The sequence below is a fragment of the Triturus cristatus genome, chromosome 5_2, assembly GCF_964204655.1.
Source record: "Triturus cristatus chromosome 5_2, aTriCri1.1, whole genome shotgun sequence".
NCBI classification, from domain to species: domain Eukaryota; kingdom Metazoa; phylum Chordata; class Amphibia; order Caudata; family Salamandridae; genus Triturus; species Triturus cristatus.
The window spans coordinates 534,033,001-534,052,291 of record NC_140588.1 but is presented as its reverse complement, the minus strand read 5'-3'; the positions used below and the strand labels follow the sequence as shown (position 1 = coordinate 534,052,291).

The 19,291-nt window shown below is 47.1% G+C and overlaps 1 protein-coding gene across 38 annotated transcripts in view; it reads right to left on the bottom strand.

The window, feature by feature from the left end:
• The window catches only part of CLASP2 (cytoplasmic linker associated protein 2), a 1,832,463-nt gene that overhangs the window by 582,128 nt on the left and 1,231,044 nt on the right, over nucleotides 1-19,291 (bottom strand). For 17 of the 38 annotated variants that reach the window (XM_085607571.1, XM_085607579.1, XM_085607573.1 and 14 more), the window contains one exon: nucleotides 5,199-5,225. The exons of the other annotated variants lie outside the window; for them this stretch is intronic. In XM_085607571.1, coding sequence (XP_085463697.1) covers nucleotides 5,199-5,225 — 27 coding nt within the window. The remainder of the gene's footprint in view (nucleotides 1-5,198; nucleotides 5,226-19,291) is intronic. 38 annotated transcript variants of the gene reach the window in all.

The following is a 19,291-nucleotide window of genomic DNA, read 5'->3' as shown; positions in this document are numbered from 1 at the left end:
AGAGTCCCCTGAGGGAGATCTACCTCTTCTATCTCTCTTTTTAAGATTACTTGGGGGCCTGTAAGGGAAGCTCCCATGCAAGCTCCCATGCAAGCTTAAGTTAGCCTGACTAAGTCTTCTGACTGGGGTCTTGCTACCTCCCTCTTCCTCTGAGGTCTCTTCTGGCTCATCTGCGTCAGTTAAGTCAGGGGTCTCTTCTGTTGAGGTGAGGCCCTTATCTACAGCTATGGTACCATACTTGGCAGCTCTTTCAGCATCATAGGCCTCCAGAAGCTCCACTAGCTGTCTAAGGGTAGGGTTGGAACCCTGTTTTAATCTCCTGGATGAAAATCCATAAATAAATAAGGAGGATGGTGCAAGACACCATCGTATAAGACAGAATTAGACACTGCCTACATATAAGAGAAAAAGCTGTGAGAAAGAACATCGCAAGCTAAGCGAAGACCCTTCCCAAGTGCAACAAGGGAAGACTATCTCCACAGACAGAAATAGACTGTCAGTACCATTTAGAACTGTGTCATCCAACAAGAACGGAGCACAGAGAGAACAACAGTCCACCGCAGGAAGGTATGAAAAGTCTGGCACTGCCCCTATAGTAATGGAGATCTGAAACAGAGGTCAACAGATCCCCAACGATGACTACTGTAGAGGAGACCAGAACCCTGAGCCAATAGAGAAGGCGGGAGGGAGGGAAGGCAGCAGGAGAAGATAAGAAAATGAAGAGGAATCTCCTAGTCAAGGTTAATCAAAAGGCATCATTTTACAGATAAGAAACCCTTGAGAGGGAGTCAACTGTATTATGATAACAGAAACCCCTGAGAGGGAGTCAGCTGTATTATGGCAAATCTCAAAGGGACGCAACAATGTGAGCACCCATGAGAGAAAAAACAATACCAAGTGTAAAAGGGGGCCAGTGGAGAACCCACTTGGCAGGGTCCTCGCAGAACGGGAAGGCTGGGTGGGCGTTAAGGAATCTGCGGCTAGACAACGTCTCTACCAGATACATCGTAACAGAAGGTAAGTAATTCGTACATCTGATAGAGACATCTAGCCGCAGATTCCTCAACTTAGAATAGATACCACAGCCATACCCCAAAGGGGACGTGGGTCTGCGACAGAACAAGAGAAAGTGTCAAGCATTTGAGCCAGCAACAGAGTGACTGACAATGGGAAAGACTGTGGCGGAACAGCCAGACAGCAACCCAAAGAGTTTGGAAGAGCAAAAGATAACGGGATGTAAAACATCCCAAAAATGCCATAATGGTGCTACACCATACCTGCATAAGCATGAGAGGTAGAAACGGCACCAGCCATATACCAGAACAAAAGAAAGGGAGAGGAAGAAGGACCACTCTCAGCATAATGGCGCACTATGTGAACACCAATTAAAGGATGAGAAGAAACATGGAGAGATGCAACCAGAGCCTGCCAGGCTAGTCCACGGAAGGAAGGCTGGAGAGGCTACAGCCAAGAACCAAAGATCAAGAGATAGAAATTAGCAATGGCTTTAGAATTGCTGGCGAAGAAAAGAAACACGCCAAGTGCACACCCAGTCCAAAAAGGGATAACAGGGGCGAACAGTGACAAAAGCACACTGATGCAGGCCACCACAGAAACATGCGCAGAGCAAACAGCTACAGAGACCATAAGGTGACGTAGCTAAAATAAGCATAAGGCTGCTCGACCAGGCAGCGGTAAGACCCAGATGAGAACCAACACACAACATACAGTTATGCAGGGTGGAGATCTAGGACGACTGACATTAGAAGAGCCGTCCCGCATGCCCAGCCGATACATTTCAGACCACACCCCCCCGACTGGGAGGAAAGTAACCCTTGTCCAGAAGAGAGAATAGTTCAGTAACTGAACACGAAGAAGGGAGCAGTAATGCAGAAGGAAGCTGCCGTTAAAGCGTGATGAACACCCAGAAAACCTCCGAAGGAGGAGAATGAAGCAAGATGAGGCGCTGAACAGCCGAGTCGGCGTGTGCATCAAACAATAAAACCCCATCAAAGGGTAAATCAACAAGACTCTACCGTATATTTTCCGGGAAGACGCTATCCCGTAACCAAGCATGGCGCCGCAGGTCGACTGAACCAGCCACAGACCAGCCTAAGGAAACAGCAGTATCCAAGGCGGAGCGAATCGTAAACTCAGCAAGGTCACGGCCATCCCGGAGAAGATGAAGTAGGTCAACACAAGCGCCTTCAGTGCTGGTGGAGATAAAAGACTCTGCAAAGTCCCACAGGGCAGAGGTAGGCCGAGCCAGGACACACACTGTATTTAGTGACCGTAGTGCAGCACTAATGGAGGCAAAGATATTCCGACCCCATGACTCAAGCCATCTTGACTCCCGGGAGGGAGGAAGCAATAGCCGGGGCAAGGAAGGGAAGGCAGTTTGCAAAACAAACTCCTGCACGTCGGGATGCACAAATAAGCAGACCGGATCATGTGGAGCAGGACGAACGAGCCACCGGGTCACCGGAAGCTGGCCGAACCCAGGTGCCCAAAAGGGCATCATAAAGAGAAGCTTCAAAGTCCAGAAGAGGCTCCACATTCCCTGACCCACGGTGAAGGACATCAAGTAAGGGTCCACAGATAAGGGTGCCGAAGGGGCTGCCTGTTCAAAATCCGAGTGGCCAAAGAGACCACTCTGAAAAAAGCTGCATCAGCCTCAGTAGCCCTCTGAGGAGGGGTTAGGAGCTCATTAGTAGGTGAGGGCTGCAAGCTAACCCTCCCAAGACAGTGAGGGTGCGACCAATGCCCAACTGAGGGGAGCCCCATTGACGAATGGGGGTCCTGATGAGGCTCTTGAGGAGGCGAGGAGCCTGCCGGGTGCGGGTGCTCTTGAGGAGGTGGGGACCCTGCCGGATTCACATACTCTAAGGGAGGCACAGGCAAGAATACATCCGGCGTCCAGTCATCGCCGAATCCACGATAAGCTCCCCTTCCGAAGAAGGAGAAGGCGTCAGAGGCGGGGATGCAAGGCTTCGGCGCCGCACCGGCACAGACTCAGCCTCAACCGGGACCGGCTACGAAGGAAGAAGCAGTGGCAGAGCCGGGGAGACAACAAGTTCACCTTCCAAAGAAGAAGGTGGCGCCGGAGCCGGGGGGGGGGGGGGGGTGGGGGGCGCACCGCCTCAGCCTTAACAGGCTCCGACGCCGGAGAAAGAAGCGGAGGCAGAGTCGGGGACGAGTCTACGGCGCTGGAATGGCGCTGTCTCGGGCTCCGGACAGGCAGCCGCCTGCCCAGAAGGCTGAGGTGTGCACAAAGCGAGGCTCTGAGCACCAACAACCACCTGCGACGTCACAGGGAGCCCACGGAACTATGCGGTGCAGCAGGGGTGCAATGGGTCGTAGAGGGGGACCCAGCCGGGCCGCACCCGGACGCCGCCATATGGATCATAGAGGGGGACCCAGCCGGGCCGCGCCCTGACGATACCACATCTCTGACATCCCTGGAGGGCACAGGCTTATTTGACGCCGGGGCGAACCCACCGGCGAGTCCGTCGGGGACCCCACAGATAGGGGAGGCCCCAAGGACGCCCCAGGGATGGGAGAGGACCCAAGGGAGGCCTGCAAAGCCGTGGCATAAGCCTCCATTTGGGCCCGAGTCACCCTCGCACCCGGATAGGGCGGACAGAGGGGGGACGACTGTCAGGGGCGCACGTCCGGAATATTCCAGGAACCAGTGCCCCTGACAACAGATGAAAGGGAGGTCGAGGACCTCAGCGACCTGCGCCACAACTTACCAAGAAGTGGTGAACGACTGCCTCGGGCCCCAGAGGGCGACCAACGGCGAAACTGTGTTGAAGAGGACGTGGGACAAGACTACTCTGACCGGGACAGTCGTGCCGAAAGAAGCTTTATCCCGCGCTCCCGCCGGGACTTCGGCTTAAGGTGTTGGGAGGCTTCGCAGTCCGTGGAGTCGTGGTGCTCGCCCAGACACCACATACAAATAAGATGCGGGTCTGTCAAGGACATCTGCCACAAACAGGAAGTACAGGATTTAAAGCCCGAGGGCATCGCACACTGTTCCAGACGTGAAGCGTCGAAAAAGGGCCTGAAAACAGGCCAGAGGAACCACTCTCCGGATCCGCGTTGCACGCGGAAAAGAAGGAAACTGACCTCAGCGCGCCGGGAGGGACTTACATGACCTCGCTGACGTCACGTGTGGTGCCGTCCACCTGCGCGCAGAGGTGCTGCTGCAAAAAGTTTTCCGGATCCAGTCTGACGCCTGGGGATATTCTAAGTTAAGGAATCTGCGGCTAGATGTCTCTATCAGTTCCAAGTGTTTCCTTACAATGATAAAATCTGGAGAAAAACCTCAGTCTCGCCCACATGCACACAGTTTAAATAGAACCCTTTAAAAAGCAAGTGTGTTCTTTCAAAAAAATCTAGTATTTCATTTCCTTGTCATTTTTAACAAGTAATATATTTAATATGATAAAAACAAGGAAGTATCTTTAAGCAATAGAACAGACTTTCAACTTAATAACAATGTATCCTCAAAGGTTCCCTGCCTTAGTCTATAATGAACAACAGATGTGGCCCATATAGTATAAAATTCTGGAAGCTATCCAAGCAACATATATTAGAAATGTATTACGTTTTTGCTGCATATTAAGTAAAACAGTACAAAAAAAAAAAAAAAAAAAAACTGTACAGAAAATGACAGCCGAAAATGACAGGCAAAATAGAAACAAGAGGAAACATTAAAGAGGCCATCAAGCGGTGTAGAATATATCACTAAGTAGAATATGTGAGGAAACAGAAGACGGAATAGGCCATATTAGGAAACATTATTAACAGAGATGGTAGTGATAAAGGAAAGCAGATCTGACACAGGAGTGAGGCAGAATATAGGACTGAAGTTGGAAGAAGGCATGGGGTATGAGTCGATAATGAGCATTACTGTGCAATGGAATAAGACATCAATAAACTAATGCTAACATGCTGCAGGCAAACAGGAGCACCAAGAAAAGATGGAGGCCTTATGACAACAACCCTTGACCTACAAACAAAAATGCAGACCGATTAAGCACACACAATACTATGTATATATGAATTGATGCATTGTTGTGATGAGAATTTCAAGTAGCATCCAAAGTGTTTTGTCTTCGAGCAATACATGGATTATACAAACAAATGGTGACACCACAAGTGACATACACATACACAAGTCTGTAGAATCTTACCACCAATTGGGTTAGCTGACTGTGATCCTAAACAAGTGCAAAGGCAGGATTAGGAGGGAGGGAGCGAAGCAGATTAAATTGGATGTGAATGGAAATAAAGGATCCATCAGTACAGAAACAAACGCACAATCACACATAAACAGGAATAGAAGCACAAGAGGAATCTGGTACCAATAAACAGTGATTCATGTTTGCAGCGTTATTGTTGAAAGGTAGGTACTAATACTTGGTAAAAGGCAAACAAGGACATGAATTAAAATTAAGATGCCACTATTTTCTTAGATAAGAGGAAAGTTGCTAGTTAATGTGGAATCACCAGTTTGAATATATATATATATATATATATATATATATATATATATATACACATATACACACACACACGTTTTCCCCCATGATGATTAGACTACAGATGTACAATGGTGTTGCAAGGGTGACCGCAGAAACAAACATAAAAAATGTAAAAACAACAAGGAAATCATTAAAAACAATTGCCGAGGAGCAAACGAAAAGTGTAGGATTTCAAACAGCTCTACTTTATTTTAGATATACCAGACAGGCTACGGCTAACAAGTTATTTGGTTTGCTCTAACGTTTTACAATTAAATTCAGAAGTCTGCATTTTTTTGCCTTCTTGAAGAAGCAATGGAAAAAAAAATCAAACACCAGAAAGAAGGAATTTCTGGTATACGTGACTAGAGCCTAAGATGGATTTTTACGTTTAGATGTCTTGATGTTATAACTTCCCCGAGACCAGAGGCCACTCAGAAAAAGTCATTAAAGTGAGACCCCTGCCTGAACATCCATATCTAATACTGCATTATAGTTAGATGTGGCTAAAAAGGTTCTTCTCCTACTTTAGTTCAGCTGACACCCTAAAAGTGGTCCAGCACTGTAAATGAAGGTTGGATCCATAGGCTTCATGGAGTCACTGAACAAATAAAACTAAACCTAGACTGTGGAAAAAAACATATCATGAGTGCCGGAAGTCAGAAATAAAAGGCAGCCTAGATAAAAACTTAGGGAAAAACAGAGAAGACTGTTTAGTATTTAGAAGATTCTTGACTGAAGGAAAAGCACACAGATTAAGGATGGCTTCTATGAAACCCAGACAGAAGAACTGAATGAGAAAAGATTTCAGCAGTAAAAAAGAACTAACCTTTGTGACAAAGAACGCACGTGAACACTAAATTTGTATAATCATGCCAAGAATGGCAATAAGAAAGTGAATGTACACTCTTTCTCTCTACTGCTCTTTATATACTTTTTTCTATTCTGTTCTTGGCTTTAGTACACCCTTTTCAGTGCAACTTGCACGCTCTATAAATTTCCCATTCATTCACTGCTGCCGCCACTTTCATGACACTAGTGGAGCTGAATGAAGTAAGTCAGAATTTGTGGGTGGATATAAGGGAGCAATAAGAGCAATTAGAAACAATAAGGTTAACAATCTGACAAAAATATGAACACTAGGAGCATGATATGATTAGAGCACAATAAGAGAGTCTGGGCTCTTGCACAGTGAGACACCAAACACCATCTGAAAAAGTGCATCTTATCCAGTCAAACAATCCTTCTTGCAACAATGTATCTGCTGCCATCATTACAGTACAGAAAGAGGTGTGGACCTTGTTAGCTTTCACTAGACATCAGCAAGTACTCTGAAGATCACACATGAACCTCTTCCATCGCTAGAATTGGAGAGAGCACACAGACCTCTAATAATATCACCCGAATAATAGACTTCCACACAAGAGAGAGCTCATGCAAGTTGGATAAATGTAAGAGAATATCCTCTTTTGATGATCTCCATAGTCTGGATCAGGCTCGTCTCCAGACACTTATTTGACAACAGTAATTGTCTTGCTGTGCTGTCAGAGCGTGGGAATGTCCCACCTTAATCTATAGTATTGATGGTTAGAAGCATTGTCTTGAAGCATAGACCATAGGCTTAAACCAAATTTGTGGAACAGTGCAAAGGTGACAGGAGTGTACAAATGTATCAGGAATTTTATAGTGGCATTGTTTTTACTTCTTTAACATCATACTGATAAAATGTTCATGACAAGTCAAACAAATTCACCAGAACACTGACCAACAAGGTAGATGCATTACGATTAAACAAAAGTATGTAACAATACCATGCCCTATTCTCCTGGCTTCCTAGATCGGTTTCTGCAGCACCCAAGAGTGCAAGGAGAGTTTTGTAGCCCTTGTGCTATCCACTACTGTTGAAAAAAGATTCAATGTTTGCTTTCTGTTAATCGGTCTACAACTATGCTCACAGTCTTACAAAATTCTACACACACCAAGCAAGATTACAGAGGGTGTTTGAGGGACGAGCACAATGTGGTAAATGTGTCATCCCAGTCATCCAGACGTTTTCACTCACTGCCAGGATGGAATTAGGGAATACAGCACACAGGGCTCCTCTTTGACAATGGCCCTACCAAAGAATGCTTCCTTGCAGCTTTTCAAACACTTGGTGGAACTATGAAGGACTTTGTCCTGAAAGATCAGCACTAACAGGAATAATGGCCCTGACTGATATTTAAGTGTGTTCCAGAGAAATTATATCTGCATGAAGCCAGAGTCTTCACCTCTGAGGCATATACATGTTTTTCAAAGGCCGTCTTGGAGCTGGGACAACAGGAAATTAGCTTAAAAATTAAGCTCAATAATAGCACTTACAGCAGCCAAGATGGGCCAAAGAGTAATCACTAGATATCGACATGTGGCGTAATCTGTAAATTGCAAGTTTGAACCATGGCAAGGCTAACTCAGTCCTTCAACCTTTAAAGGTTGTTAAATTGAATAGCATCGCATTGGGTAATGATAAGACTGGTAATTTCCACATCCTAGAAAGTGTAAATACTGTGATAAATAGTGTTAAATAAAATGTATTAAATGGAAAGCAGCTGAGTCCTGCATTTTGCCATTAACAATGCATGTGTGGTTTACTTTGCATGCGGACAAGGATAGATTTCTTCAGCTTCCAGAGGTTACAAGTTGACCTGCACCCTGTCAGCTGCAACAGATAATCATTTCTGACAACTGTCCTTTAAAATAATGTATTACTTAAGTGACAAAAGATATGCATTCCTCTCTTACACAATATACTTGTAACCAATGTTGGACCAAAGACTGAATTCTCAGACCAGAAACAGGCAGTGGAATCAATAACAGAAACAGATATTTAAAGGAAAGTAACAGGAGCTCAAAAAAGTACGAAATAATTTAATGAACAGACAGCCTTGTCTGAACTTGAAATTTTGGAATCCCATTGTAGTCTCCTGTTTTCTTTTGTCTTAAGCAAAGGAGCATAGGCCATGTATTTTACTTGTATTCAACATTTTCCACAGCGCTTCTGTACCCAAAGGTATTAGTGCTCTTTACGAGAAAAAAGTATATTAAGTGACAGACATATCAACATGCCAAGACAGTAACTAGTTAGGAAGCACAAAAATGTGAACACCACCACAGATGTATTTGGAAAAGGTACTTTTGAAGTACAGTCGAACAGGTAAGACTGATGATTAATACATTCTAATTTCTGGATTAGGTTCAAATGGATTTGGATCATCCAAGGTATTTATATAACAGATAGATCTTCAGTTGTTGAATGAATGCAAAAAGAGAACATTGATTTATTCAGGGAGTTGAAGGGGGTTAGGGCATTTCCACATATCCATGGAAATCTGAGACAAAGACTGTTTCAGGGCTTGAGAAGTTCTTAATTTTGGGGTTTTCTTTCTTCTCAGGCCTCAACTGGCCACCAAAGAGGATCAAGAGGTTTGATCGGTGGTGTTCTGGTGTACTGCTGTGAAAGCAAGGCAGCAAATTTTTACTTTGATAACAGCTTTAAAGAACTTCCAATGTAGATATCTTGTTATCAGGGCGTTGAATATGACTTTCATCGGGGTTAAGGATTGATGTGGGATACTTGCCAAAATAGCACAGCCAAAGTCTAATGCAGATATGAATAAGGCATGTTCAACCGTCTACAGCTGGTTAGGAAAAATATTTTTGGTTCTTTTTCCAAGGACATTAGGTATAGATTAGACATTTTCTACTTTTAGGAGGAAAGATAGACAGAGTAATGTCAAAGCGAAGCCCATAAGATTAACTTTGAAAACCCAATTTTGTGACAAACAGTTTGAGTTTTAGCTCATTCAAAAGAGATGGGTAGAATGTGTTTGAGGTTTAGGAGTGATAAGCAGGAACTCACCTTTCTGGACAGTTTTTCAGCCATACAATCATAAATCAATGTGAGGTATGTTCATGAAGAACAAGTTACTTACCTTCGGTAATGCTTTTTCTGGTGGATACAGTTTCTGCCTGTGGATTCCTCACCTTGTGAATATCCCCTGCGCCAGCAACATTCAGAAACTTTTGTAGCTCTCCACGCCGACGACGTCACAGAAGCACGGCTCCGCTCGCGGCTCCGCTGACGTCACTGGATCCATAAGAGGACCTCGTCGGCGTGATGACGTCAGTTCCGCCTTTTTTTCCGTGCATTCGAGGTACACGGACGGACTGACAGCAATATATATACAGTAAACACAGTACATAATACACAAAACAACACACACAGTGTGAAGATAATACAGGAAGGCAAAAGAAATAGCACTCTTCCTTTGACAGTAATAAATGAACTTTGAAACATCATCACTATTGTAGGTATACAAGGGTGGACAACGGGGAGGCGGTGGGTCAGTGAGGAATCCACAGGCAGATACTGTATCCACCAGAAAAAAGTGCTACCGAAGGTAAGTAACTTGTTCTTCTGATGGATACATCTGCCCGTGGATTCCTCACCTTGTGAAAAGATTCCCACAGCAGTCCCACTCCCTGAGGAAGGGTAATGGGCTGCCCCAGATGGAAGGGAGTCACCACCTTTGGCAGAAAAGCAGCCCTGGTCCTGAGTACCATTCTTTCAGCATGAATGGTCAAGAATGGGGGTTTTGAACTCAGAGCTTGAAGCTCACTTACCCTCCTTGCCGAGGTAATGACCGTTTTAAGTGACACTTGTGCAAGGGCTCTAAAGGAGAACCCATCAGGTAAGTTAAGACAAGATTTAAGTCCCATTGAGGTACAATAAAAGGAGTAGACGGAAACTTATTGGTAAGGCCCTTAAGGAATCGTAACATAATAGGTGACTTAAACAAAGACGGCTGATCCGGCAAGCATAGGAAAGCAGACAAAGCCGATAAATATCCCTTTACAGTAGCTACAGCAAAGCCTTGCTGAGCAAGAGAAAGAGCAAACTGAAGGATGTTGGATAAACGAGCCCTCAAAGGGTCAATAGACTTCTCTCTGCACCAAAGAACAAATTTAGACCACCTATAAGAATAGATAGATTTAGTGGAATGACGTCTGGCAGACAATATTACATCTACCACATCAGGCGGGAGAGAAAAAGAATTCAGGTTGCCCCGTTCAATCTCCAGGCATGAAGGTGTAAGCTCTGGAGATGGGGGTGTAGAACCTGCCCCTCCGACTGCGAGAGGAGGTCTGCCCTGAGCGGGAGACGGAGCGGAGGGCACGAGAGGTGGAGAAGATCTGTATACCACACCCTTCTTGGCCAATCCAGGGCGATCAATAGGACTTGGACCCGGTCTTGGCGAATCTTCCTCAGAATCCGAGGAATCAAGGGTATGGGAGGAAACGCGTAAAGGAGATGCGAGTCCCATCTCAACTGAAACGCGTCCCCCAAAGCTCCCTGCATCGGATACTGGAGACTGCAGAATGACGGGCAGTGAGCGTTCTCGTGAGTGGCAAACAGGTCCACCCGAGGAGTTCCCCAAGTCCGAAAGACGTGACAAACCACCTCCGGATGGAGCCTCCACTCGTGGTCGGCAGAGAACTGCCGACAGACTGTCTGCACACACGTCCAGAACTCCGGCCAGATGATTTGCCATCAGACAAATCTGATGATCCTGAACCCAGGACCAGAGACGCAGAGCCTCTCTGCAGAAACAATGAGATCCCACTCCTCCCTGTTTGTTGACATACCACATCGCGGTAGTGTTGTCCGTCAGGACTTGAACCGACTGACCGCGAAGGGAAGGGAGGAAGGCCTTGAGAGCCAAACGTATCGCCCGCAACTCCAAACGGTTGATGTGATGCAACCTTTCCTCTGGAGACCAAAGACCCTTGATCTTCAGATCCCCCAGATGCGCACCCCACCCTAAAGTGGATGCATCCGTTATCACTGTGGCCACCGATGGAGGTAGATGGAAGGGCTTTCCTTGAGACAGTTTGCCCTCCACGCTCCACCAAGACAGATCCGCTGCAGCTTCTCTGGAGATCCTCACAGACTCCCTGAGATCTCAGTTGTGCTGATACCACTGCCTGCGGAGGCACCACTGGAGCGCCCTCATGTGCCAGCGTGCATGGTTGGCCAACAGAATGCAGGAAGCAAACAGACTGAGCAGACGAAGGACCTTCAGGACTGGAACGACCGCTCCATTGTAAAACAAGGGAATCATTTCCTGTATGTCGAGAATCCTTTGAGGAGGAGGGAATGCGCGACACACAGTAGTGTCCAGTACCGCCCCTATGAACAGGTTGCGCTGAGATGGCACTAGGTGAGATATGGGCACGTTTATCGAGAAACCCAATTTGTACAACAGCTGAGTTGTAACCTGCAGATGATGAAGCGCCTTCTCTGGCGACTCCGCTATAATCAGCCAGTCGTCTAGATAAGGGAAAACTGGAATCTCCGACCTTCTGAGATGGGCTGCCACCACTGCCATCACCTTGGTGAAGACTCGAGGAGCAGTAGTAAGACCAAACGGAAGGACCGCAAACTGATAATGTTGCGACCCTATTGTAAAACGGATATACTTCCTGTGTGACTTCAGGATGGAGATGTGGAAATACGCATCCTGCAAGTCGATCGACACCATCCAGTCCTCCTGTTGCAGCGCTTGACGAACCTGCGCAAGGGTGAACATCTTGAACTTCTCTTGCTTCAGAAAAATGTTCAAGATCCTGAGGTCCAGAAATGGACGTAGCCTGCCATCCTTTTTCGGAATCAGGAAATAGCGGGAGTAGCATTTCTGACACCTCTCCTGCTCCGGAACCACCTCTTACAACGTAAGGACTTCCTCCTGCAGGAGAAGAAGGTGGTCCTCTGAGTCAAGTACCTTGACAAGGAGGGTAATTTGGAGGAAATTCCCGAAAGGGAAGGGCGTACCCATTTTCTACAAGATCTAGAACCCAGAGGTCTGAAGTGACCGATTCCCAATCTTGTAGAAAATGGGTAAGCCGGACCCCCCCAGGACCAACCTGATCCAGAATGGTGGATCTAGGGCTGCTTTGCAGTGGTGGGAGTGATGGAGGAAGAGGAAGAGGAGGAGGAGAGCTGCCGACCTCGAGCACGACCTCTGATTCTGCCCCTGTAGCTCTTATACAGGGTGTTCTGTTGCTGCTGCTGGGGCTGCCTGTAGATCCGAAAGGACGACCTTCCAAAGCCTCTGTATCTCCTAAAAGAACCCCTAGGTTGTGTCTGCAGACCCAGAGATATGGCCGTGGCTTTGCTTTCTTTAAATCTCTCTAATGCAGCATCAGCCTTTTTAACAAAAAGCCCAGAACCGTCAAAAGGCAAGTCCAGAAGCGCTGCCTGCACATCAGGGGAGAACTCAGACGATTTCAGCCACGCACTCCTCCTTGTGGCAACAGAGGAGCCCATAATTCTGGCGACAGAGTCCGCAGTATCCAGGCCACTTTGGATAACCTGACGCGCAGCCGCCTGAGTGTCTGACAGCACCTCATTAAAGTTCTGCCTGTCCTCCTCTAATAACTTCGGGGCCAGTTGTTTAGCGGAATCCATGAGAGCATGGATATAACGGCCCAAGAGACAGGTGGCATTTGTCGATTTTAAGGCCATACTGGCCGAGGAGAAAACTTTCTTGGCTGATTGGTCAAGTTTTTTAGCATCCCTGTCACTAGGGACCTGAGGAAAGGCTGAATAAGAGTGCAGGAAGTCAAGCACCTTCGTGCCGGTGGGAGCACTGTTGACTAACCGCTAGTATTAATCCTCTAATAAAAAGAGCAGTCTTATCACTATTTTTCTTCTTCAATATGACGTTGTTTTATTCCTGGGATGCATTAACCATCATGCACATCATAACGTAATCCTTTCACAAACTCAAAATCCATAATTTAGTAGTAAACCCAATGCATTTCGGGTCATAGGAGGACCCTTCTTCAGGGGTCATATCCTGCGTTTCTGGACCTTCAACCGCTATCGCAGGATGCCGTGGACAAATGGTGAAGGAAAGGCACCTGAAGACCTCTTAGTGTAAGCAGCCTGAACCACCAGACTTTCCGGAGAAGGATGAGAAGCAAGAAAGTCTGGATCACCTGGAGCCGCCTTGTACCTTCTAGCCACAGTTTTAGAGACTGCAGGAGCTGAAAAGGGCTTTCGCCATACCTCCAAGACTGGCTCAGTGATGGCCTCATTAAATGGCAGTAAGGGCTCTGTCACAGTGGAGGGAGAATGTAAAACCTCAGTGAGGATGTTTGGCTTGAATTCAGCAGTTGGCAGCTGTAGATCCAAAAGCTCTGCTGCTTTTCTAACAACCGTGTGGCAGGGAGCCACATCTTTAGAGGGAGTATCGGCTGGAGGAGTAATCTCCCACTCTAGCGATAAATCCAGGCCACTAGCCTCCTTCAACTCTTCAAACAGGTCATCTGACTCCATGAGCTCACCCTCTTCCATCTCCTCAACTTGGTACCTTTGCTCTTCCAGGACTCTTTGAGCTTCTCGCCTGGACCTAATCCTCAGGACCGGCGTCGGCGGCACCGCAACCGACTCCGACGGCGCCGGAGCCGGCGTTGAACACGGATCCGGAGTAGCAGCCGGAGTTGAGCGAGGTCAACCTGGAGCCGGTGAAGATGGAAGTGGCGTCGATGTCCTCGGTGCCGGGAAATGCCAAGACGGCATCGCCGGGAAAAAAGGCATAAATGGAGCCTGAGCGTAGGCTTGAGGAACCCCCAAATTAAAAGCCATTGGACCCATGGGACCCGAAGGTGCTCCAGAAGGGTACATCGCTCTAGTGAAGACTCCATACATCGAATTCAAATAATGCAATGGATCTTGTCCTGGGCCTGGAAAGGGGGGATATGGCTCAGACTGAGGCATAACCAGACTCGGGCCGATCGGCGCCGACGGTGGAGCCAGCGGAGTCGAAGACTCATCAGGAGCCGGAGCTTCTTCAACTGGAGCCAGTGAATGTGTCGTTGTCGGAGATGGAGCCAGAGACGGAGAGTGCTCCGGTGAAGCCGCAGGCGAGGTCAGACAAACAGGAGAAGTAGGAATTGGAGAGGGAGACACAAAGTCCTTACGACGTCGAGTAGGCAAAGTCGATCTCGGAGCCGCTTCTTTATCCGAATGGTGTCGAGAAGCATGCCTCTTCTTCTTTTTGTACTTCTTGGACTTCGAAGCATGCCCCAACATTGACTTTGACCTTGATCGTCTTCGACCGCTCTTCTCTTTTTTCATTCTTGCAATAAACAACTTGGCTTCTCTTTCTTTTAAGGCCTTAGTACTCATCTTTCGACAGCAAGAGCATCCCTCGACGTCGTGATCCGACGACAGGCACCAGACAGGCACCAGACACAGTCCTCGTGCGGATCCGTGATGGACATGTGCTTACCGCACTCCCTGTATGGCTTGAATCCGGACTTCATTGTCGACATCTTTAACAGGAAACAAGAAGAAAGAGAAACACCAGCAGAAAAAACAAAGTAACTAGCCAAAGCTACGGAGAGTCCCAGAAAACCGTTAGCGTCGACGATGCGGAAAAAAGGGAACTGACATCACGCAGACGAGGTCCTCTTATGGATCCAGTAATGTCAGCGGAGCCGCGAGCGGAGCCGTGCTTCTGTGACGTCGCCCTCATCGGCGTGGAGAGCTACAAAAGTTTCCGAATGTTGCTGGTGCGGGGGATATTCACAAGGTGAGGAATCCACTTGCAGATGTATCCATCAGAAGTGAATATCCTTTATCTTTAAGCATAGTTGTGTATTTTATGAAAACTTGCTGATTGTAACGTCAGACTGAGGAGAACAAAATAAAACTTTGAAGAGTTTAGAGGAGAAAATCAAACACGTGGGACAGTGGATAGCTTCACCTCAGATCTTGATATGTGAGTGCTGATCTCTACTAGTTGCTCTAGCTCTGAAAGGAGTGAGGTTAACAGTTTCAGGACTTGGTTTTAGAGCCTATTTTGTTGACCAGAACATGCAGTCATCTCTTGTGATCGATGGCATCAAAAGATGCTGAAAGATGTATAAAGTTCAGTAGGGAGGTATTGCATTTATCTAAGATTTGGTGGATGTCATTAAGGTCTTTAAATATAACTGTTTCCGCAATGAAACGTGTTCTCAGCCCCGGCATTTTGCTAGCAGGTGGTTATTGTGAGGCATTTATGTTAGGAGGTACAACAACATTTAATATTTTTTTGAGCCATACAAATTGAGAAACTGATCTGTAATTTGGCAGCAGATGAGAATATAACTTATATTCTTTTGGTATGAGTGTTATTTGACTGATTTTCAGGATTTAAAATTTATAAAGCGTTGATCAACTGAAGAACAAGTTACTTATCTTCTGTAGCACTTTATCTGGTAGGGACTCTATCTTGTCGCAGATTCCGTACCTTAGAATTATCCCCAGGACTCAGACTGGATCAGTACATTTTTCACGAGCACTACCCTTGACTGCCGGTAGGTGGCGTCATTTGGTGTTGTCCACACCAGAAGTGAAGTGCACGGTGCCTATAAAGGTGCCAGAGCACAGACATCAATTTCTTTTCACGACTTACCATGCCAGGAAAGCGGAGCCACAAAGAACACTTACCACTGGTGTGTAAAACTAGGGGAACAACTTGCCCCTAGAAATCAATTCAGAGAGAGTGGGGAGGATGTGTGGATTGGTAAGGAATCTGCGGCTAGATAGTCTCTCTATCCGATAAGACATTACCAAAGATAAGTAACTTGCTCATCTGATAGAGACTTCTAGCTGTAGATTACTTACCTTAGTATAGATAGCCAAGTAATACCTCTCCGGAAGGGGATCTGCGAAATAATTTCACACCAAAAAGTCCTGCAGGACTGAACGGGCAAAGTGCTCATCCCAACGAACTTGAATGTTCAGACAGTAAAGCTTGGTGAACCTGTGCAGAGAGGCCCACGTAGCTGCCTGGCAGATGTCCAAGACCGAGATTCCGTGTGCTAATGCAGTGATCGCAGCCTTTGCTCTGGTGGGAGCAGCACACAAACCCTCTGGGAGTTGCTTCATGGCCAGCGTGTACCAGGTTTTAATGCAGAACACAGTCCATTGGTACGTTTCTGCACGGTCTTCCCTTTCTTGGCCCTAACATACCCCACGAAGAGTTGATCGTGCACCCGGAAACGGTTTTGTCCGGTCAAGGTAGCTCTTTTGGGGTCGACCCCGTGAAGTCTCTCCTCTTTATTAGAGGGATGAGGCGGAGCATAAAAGGTTGGCAAAGTGATCGACTGGAACGTGGAACGGGGTGACTACCTTCAGTAAGGACGACGCTCAAGTCTGAAGGAACAGTTTGTCGGTGTTAGACCTGGCACCATTGACGTGAGTCTCCCTTCCTTCAATATTTGTTGCTGTGCCTCATACGTTTTTCTGGTATAAGATGCTTAGGGCACTGTGCCACTGCTGTCCAGTGCCACAGTGCGGTTGCTCCCTATGGTAAATTGTTATATGAATTAGTGATTCCATGATTGGGTATATTTGATTCACTGTCAGACCCTAGTACAGTGCACGAGAGGTGCCTGGGGCTTGTGAGTCAAATGCTGCTGGTGGGCTTGCAGCACTGGTTGTGCCACCCGCAGAAGCAGCCTGTAAACGTGTGTCTCAGGTCTGCCATCGCAGAGCCTGCATGCAGTCTCGCACTACCATGACGACTGGGTAAGTGCACCCACTTACCAGTCCCTAAACCTTCCCTTTGCTTCATATCAGTCACCCCTATGGTAGGCCCAAGGGCAGGGTGCATTGTAAGTATAAGGTAGGACAAGCCCTGATGTGTGTGGCATGTCCTAATAGTGAATAACAGCCATTTTCGTTTTTCACTATTGTAAGGCTGCCTGTTCTCCATAGGCCAGAATGGGCAGTTTTGATTATTACATCTTATAATCCTAACTGACTCTGGGAACATGGTAGAAATTCGAGTTTAGTATACCTAAACTCAGAATGATAAAATACATCTTTTAGTAAAGTTGGTTTTAACATCCTGTGTTTGAAAATACCACTTTTAGAAAGTAGGTATTTTCTTGCTTAACTGTCCAAGCCTGCCTCTGCTAGGTTGTGTATTACTTGTCTGGAGTTTGAGTGACAGGGGCTGGGAAATTCCAGGAGACAGGGTGAGGCAGCCAGGGCTGAATAGAGATCTCCATGCAGATGGGTGGGAGGAGTTGCACCTGGGACCTGAATAGGGCTGTGCCTTCCCTCCACAATGCTGGCTCCACCCCCTGTGGAACGTATGATGTCTCTGCCCTGCTCTCTGAAAGGAAAGACGGAGTCATGTACACAAAGTGCTGCAGAACTGGTTTGGACTGGGCAAAGGCCCCTCTGCCCTCAGAGGACAAAGGATTTTGGGGTATAAGTATGGGGACCCTGATCCCAAGAATTTAGATCACTTTTGGGAAGACAAGAAGAAACCTCTGCTGAGGAAGGAACCCGCGAAGACTGAAGGAGAGGCTATCCCCACCTGGTTGCTGTTTAGGGGAATTGGCCTGCAGTGATTGCCTTACTGCCTAAGAGAGGGAGGAGAACTGTGTGTGTAAACTCATCAACTTGTGCAAAGATCTCCAAGGGCTTAGAAGAGAGCTTGCCCCTTGACCGAAGTCTCAGGACCAGTAGACTTCACCAGCCTTTTTGGATTGCTGCTGGAAACGCTGTTTCAGTGGCTACAGAGGCAGGGAGCTGTGACTGACTCTCACGACCGGCCCGGTGCCTGTAGGCACCGTATTGAACAACGTCCGCATCGAACAACGCAAGCTCTGAGCTTCCCGACTCCGTCACCGAGCCATTGCCTGCACCGTGACTTGTGGACACCGCGACGTGCAACGCCTCGCTACACCAAATCGAACTGGTCTGACCGACAAGATCACTGTTGCTGACTTCGAGTCCTGTGAACGCATCGGAGTTGGGCACCGCTCGCACCCTTCGCGAAGCACCGCCCGACTCGTACCGCTGTCCGGACTGATCTACGCCAGCTCCCGCAATCCGGCTCTGTCACCACACCGCAAGCTGCAAGCACCGCATCGAAGCACCGTCTCGTCCTGCAACGTACGCCTCAGACCCACTGACTCCGTCAACGGGCCGTTGCCTGCACCGCATCGAGGGACAACGCGTCCTGCAGCGCTTTCTTTTCTGCACCGCGACGAAAGCCTCAAGTAGCAGATACTGTAACTGAGTCTGTCGACATTTGAGTGGGCCCGGACCGATGCGGTCCGCTGGATTTGTTAGACTCTGTAATATTTCAGCAACGCTGTAGCCGGACAGGGCTACCGACTCACACAAAACTTTCATTTAAGCCTTTTTAACAAGAACTCTTGATTTCTAATAATATTATGGATTATTTTTGTCGTTTATGGTCTTGTGGTAACTCTATATAAAAGATACGTATTTTCATAAATATACAACCTTTGTGGTGTACATTTGTAGTGTTCTCACTTGATTACTGAATGTGTTCACAAATGCTTTACACACAGCCTCTGAGATAAGTCTGTCTGCTCGTGCCAAGCTACCAAGGGGGTGAGCAGGGCTTATTTTAGGAGTGTACCCCCTTACCCTGACTAGAGGAGAGGGCCCCTATTTGTCACAAGTACCTACCTGTGCCAACTAGAGACCCCCAATTATAACAGTCGGGGAAAACGGAGATGTAGGGAGACTGAGAACAGTGCCTGTAGCTCAGTGACCCTCCGGGCAGAAGTAATTCCTACCAGAAATGCTGTTTGGATAATTGGGACGCTAAGATGACAATAATTAAGAGAGAAGGCTGATCTGGCAGATAAATAACTCTTTCATGTGCACAATGAAAAGCCCT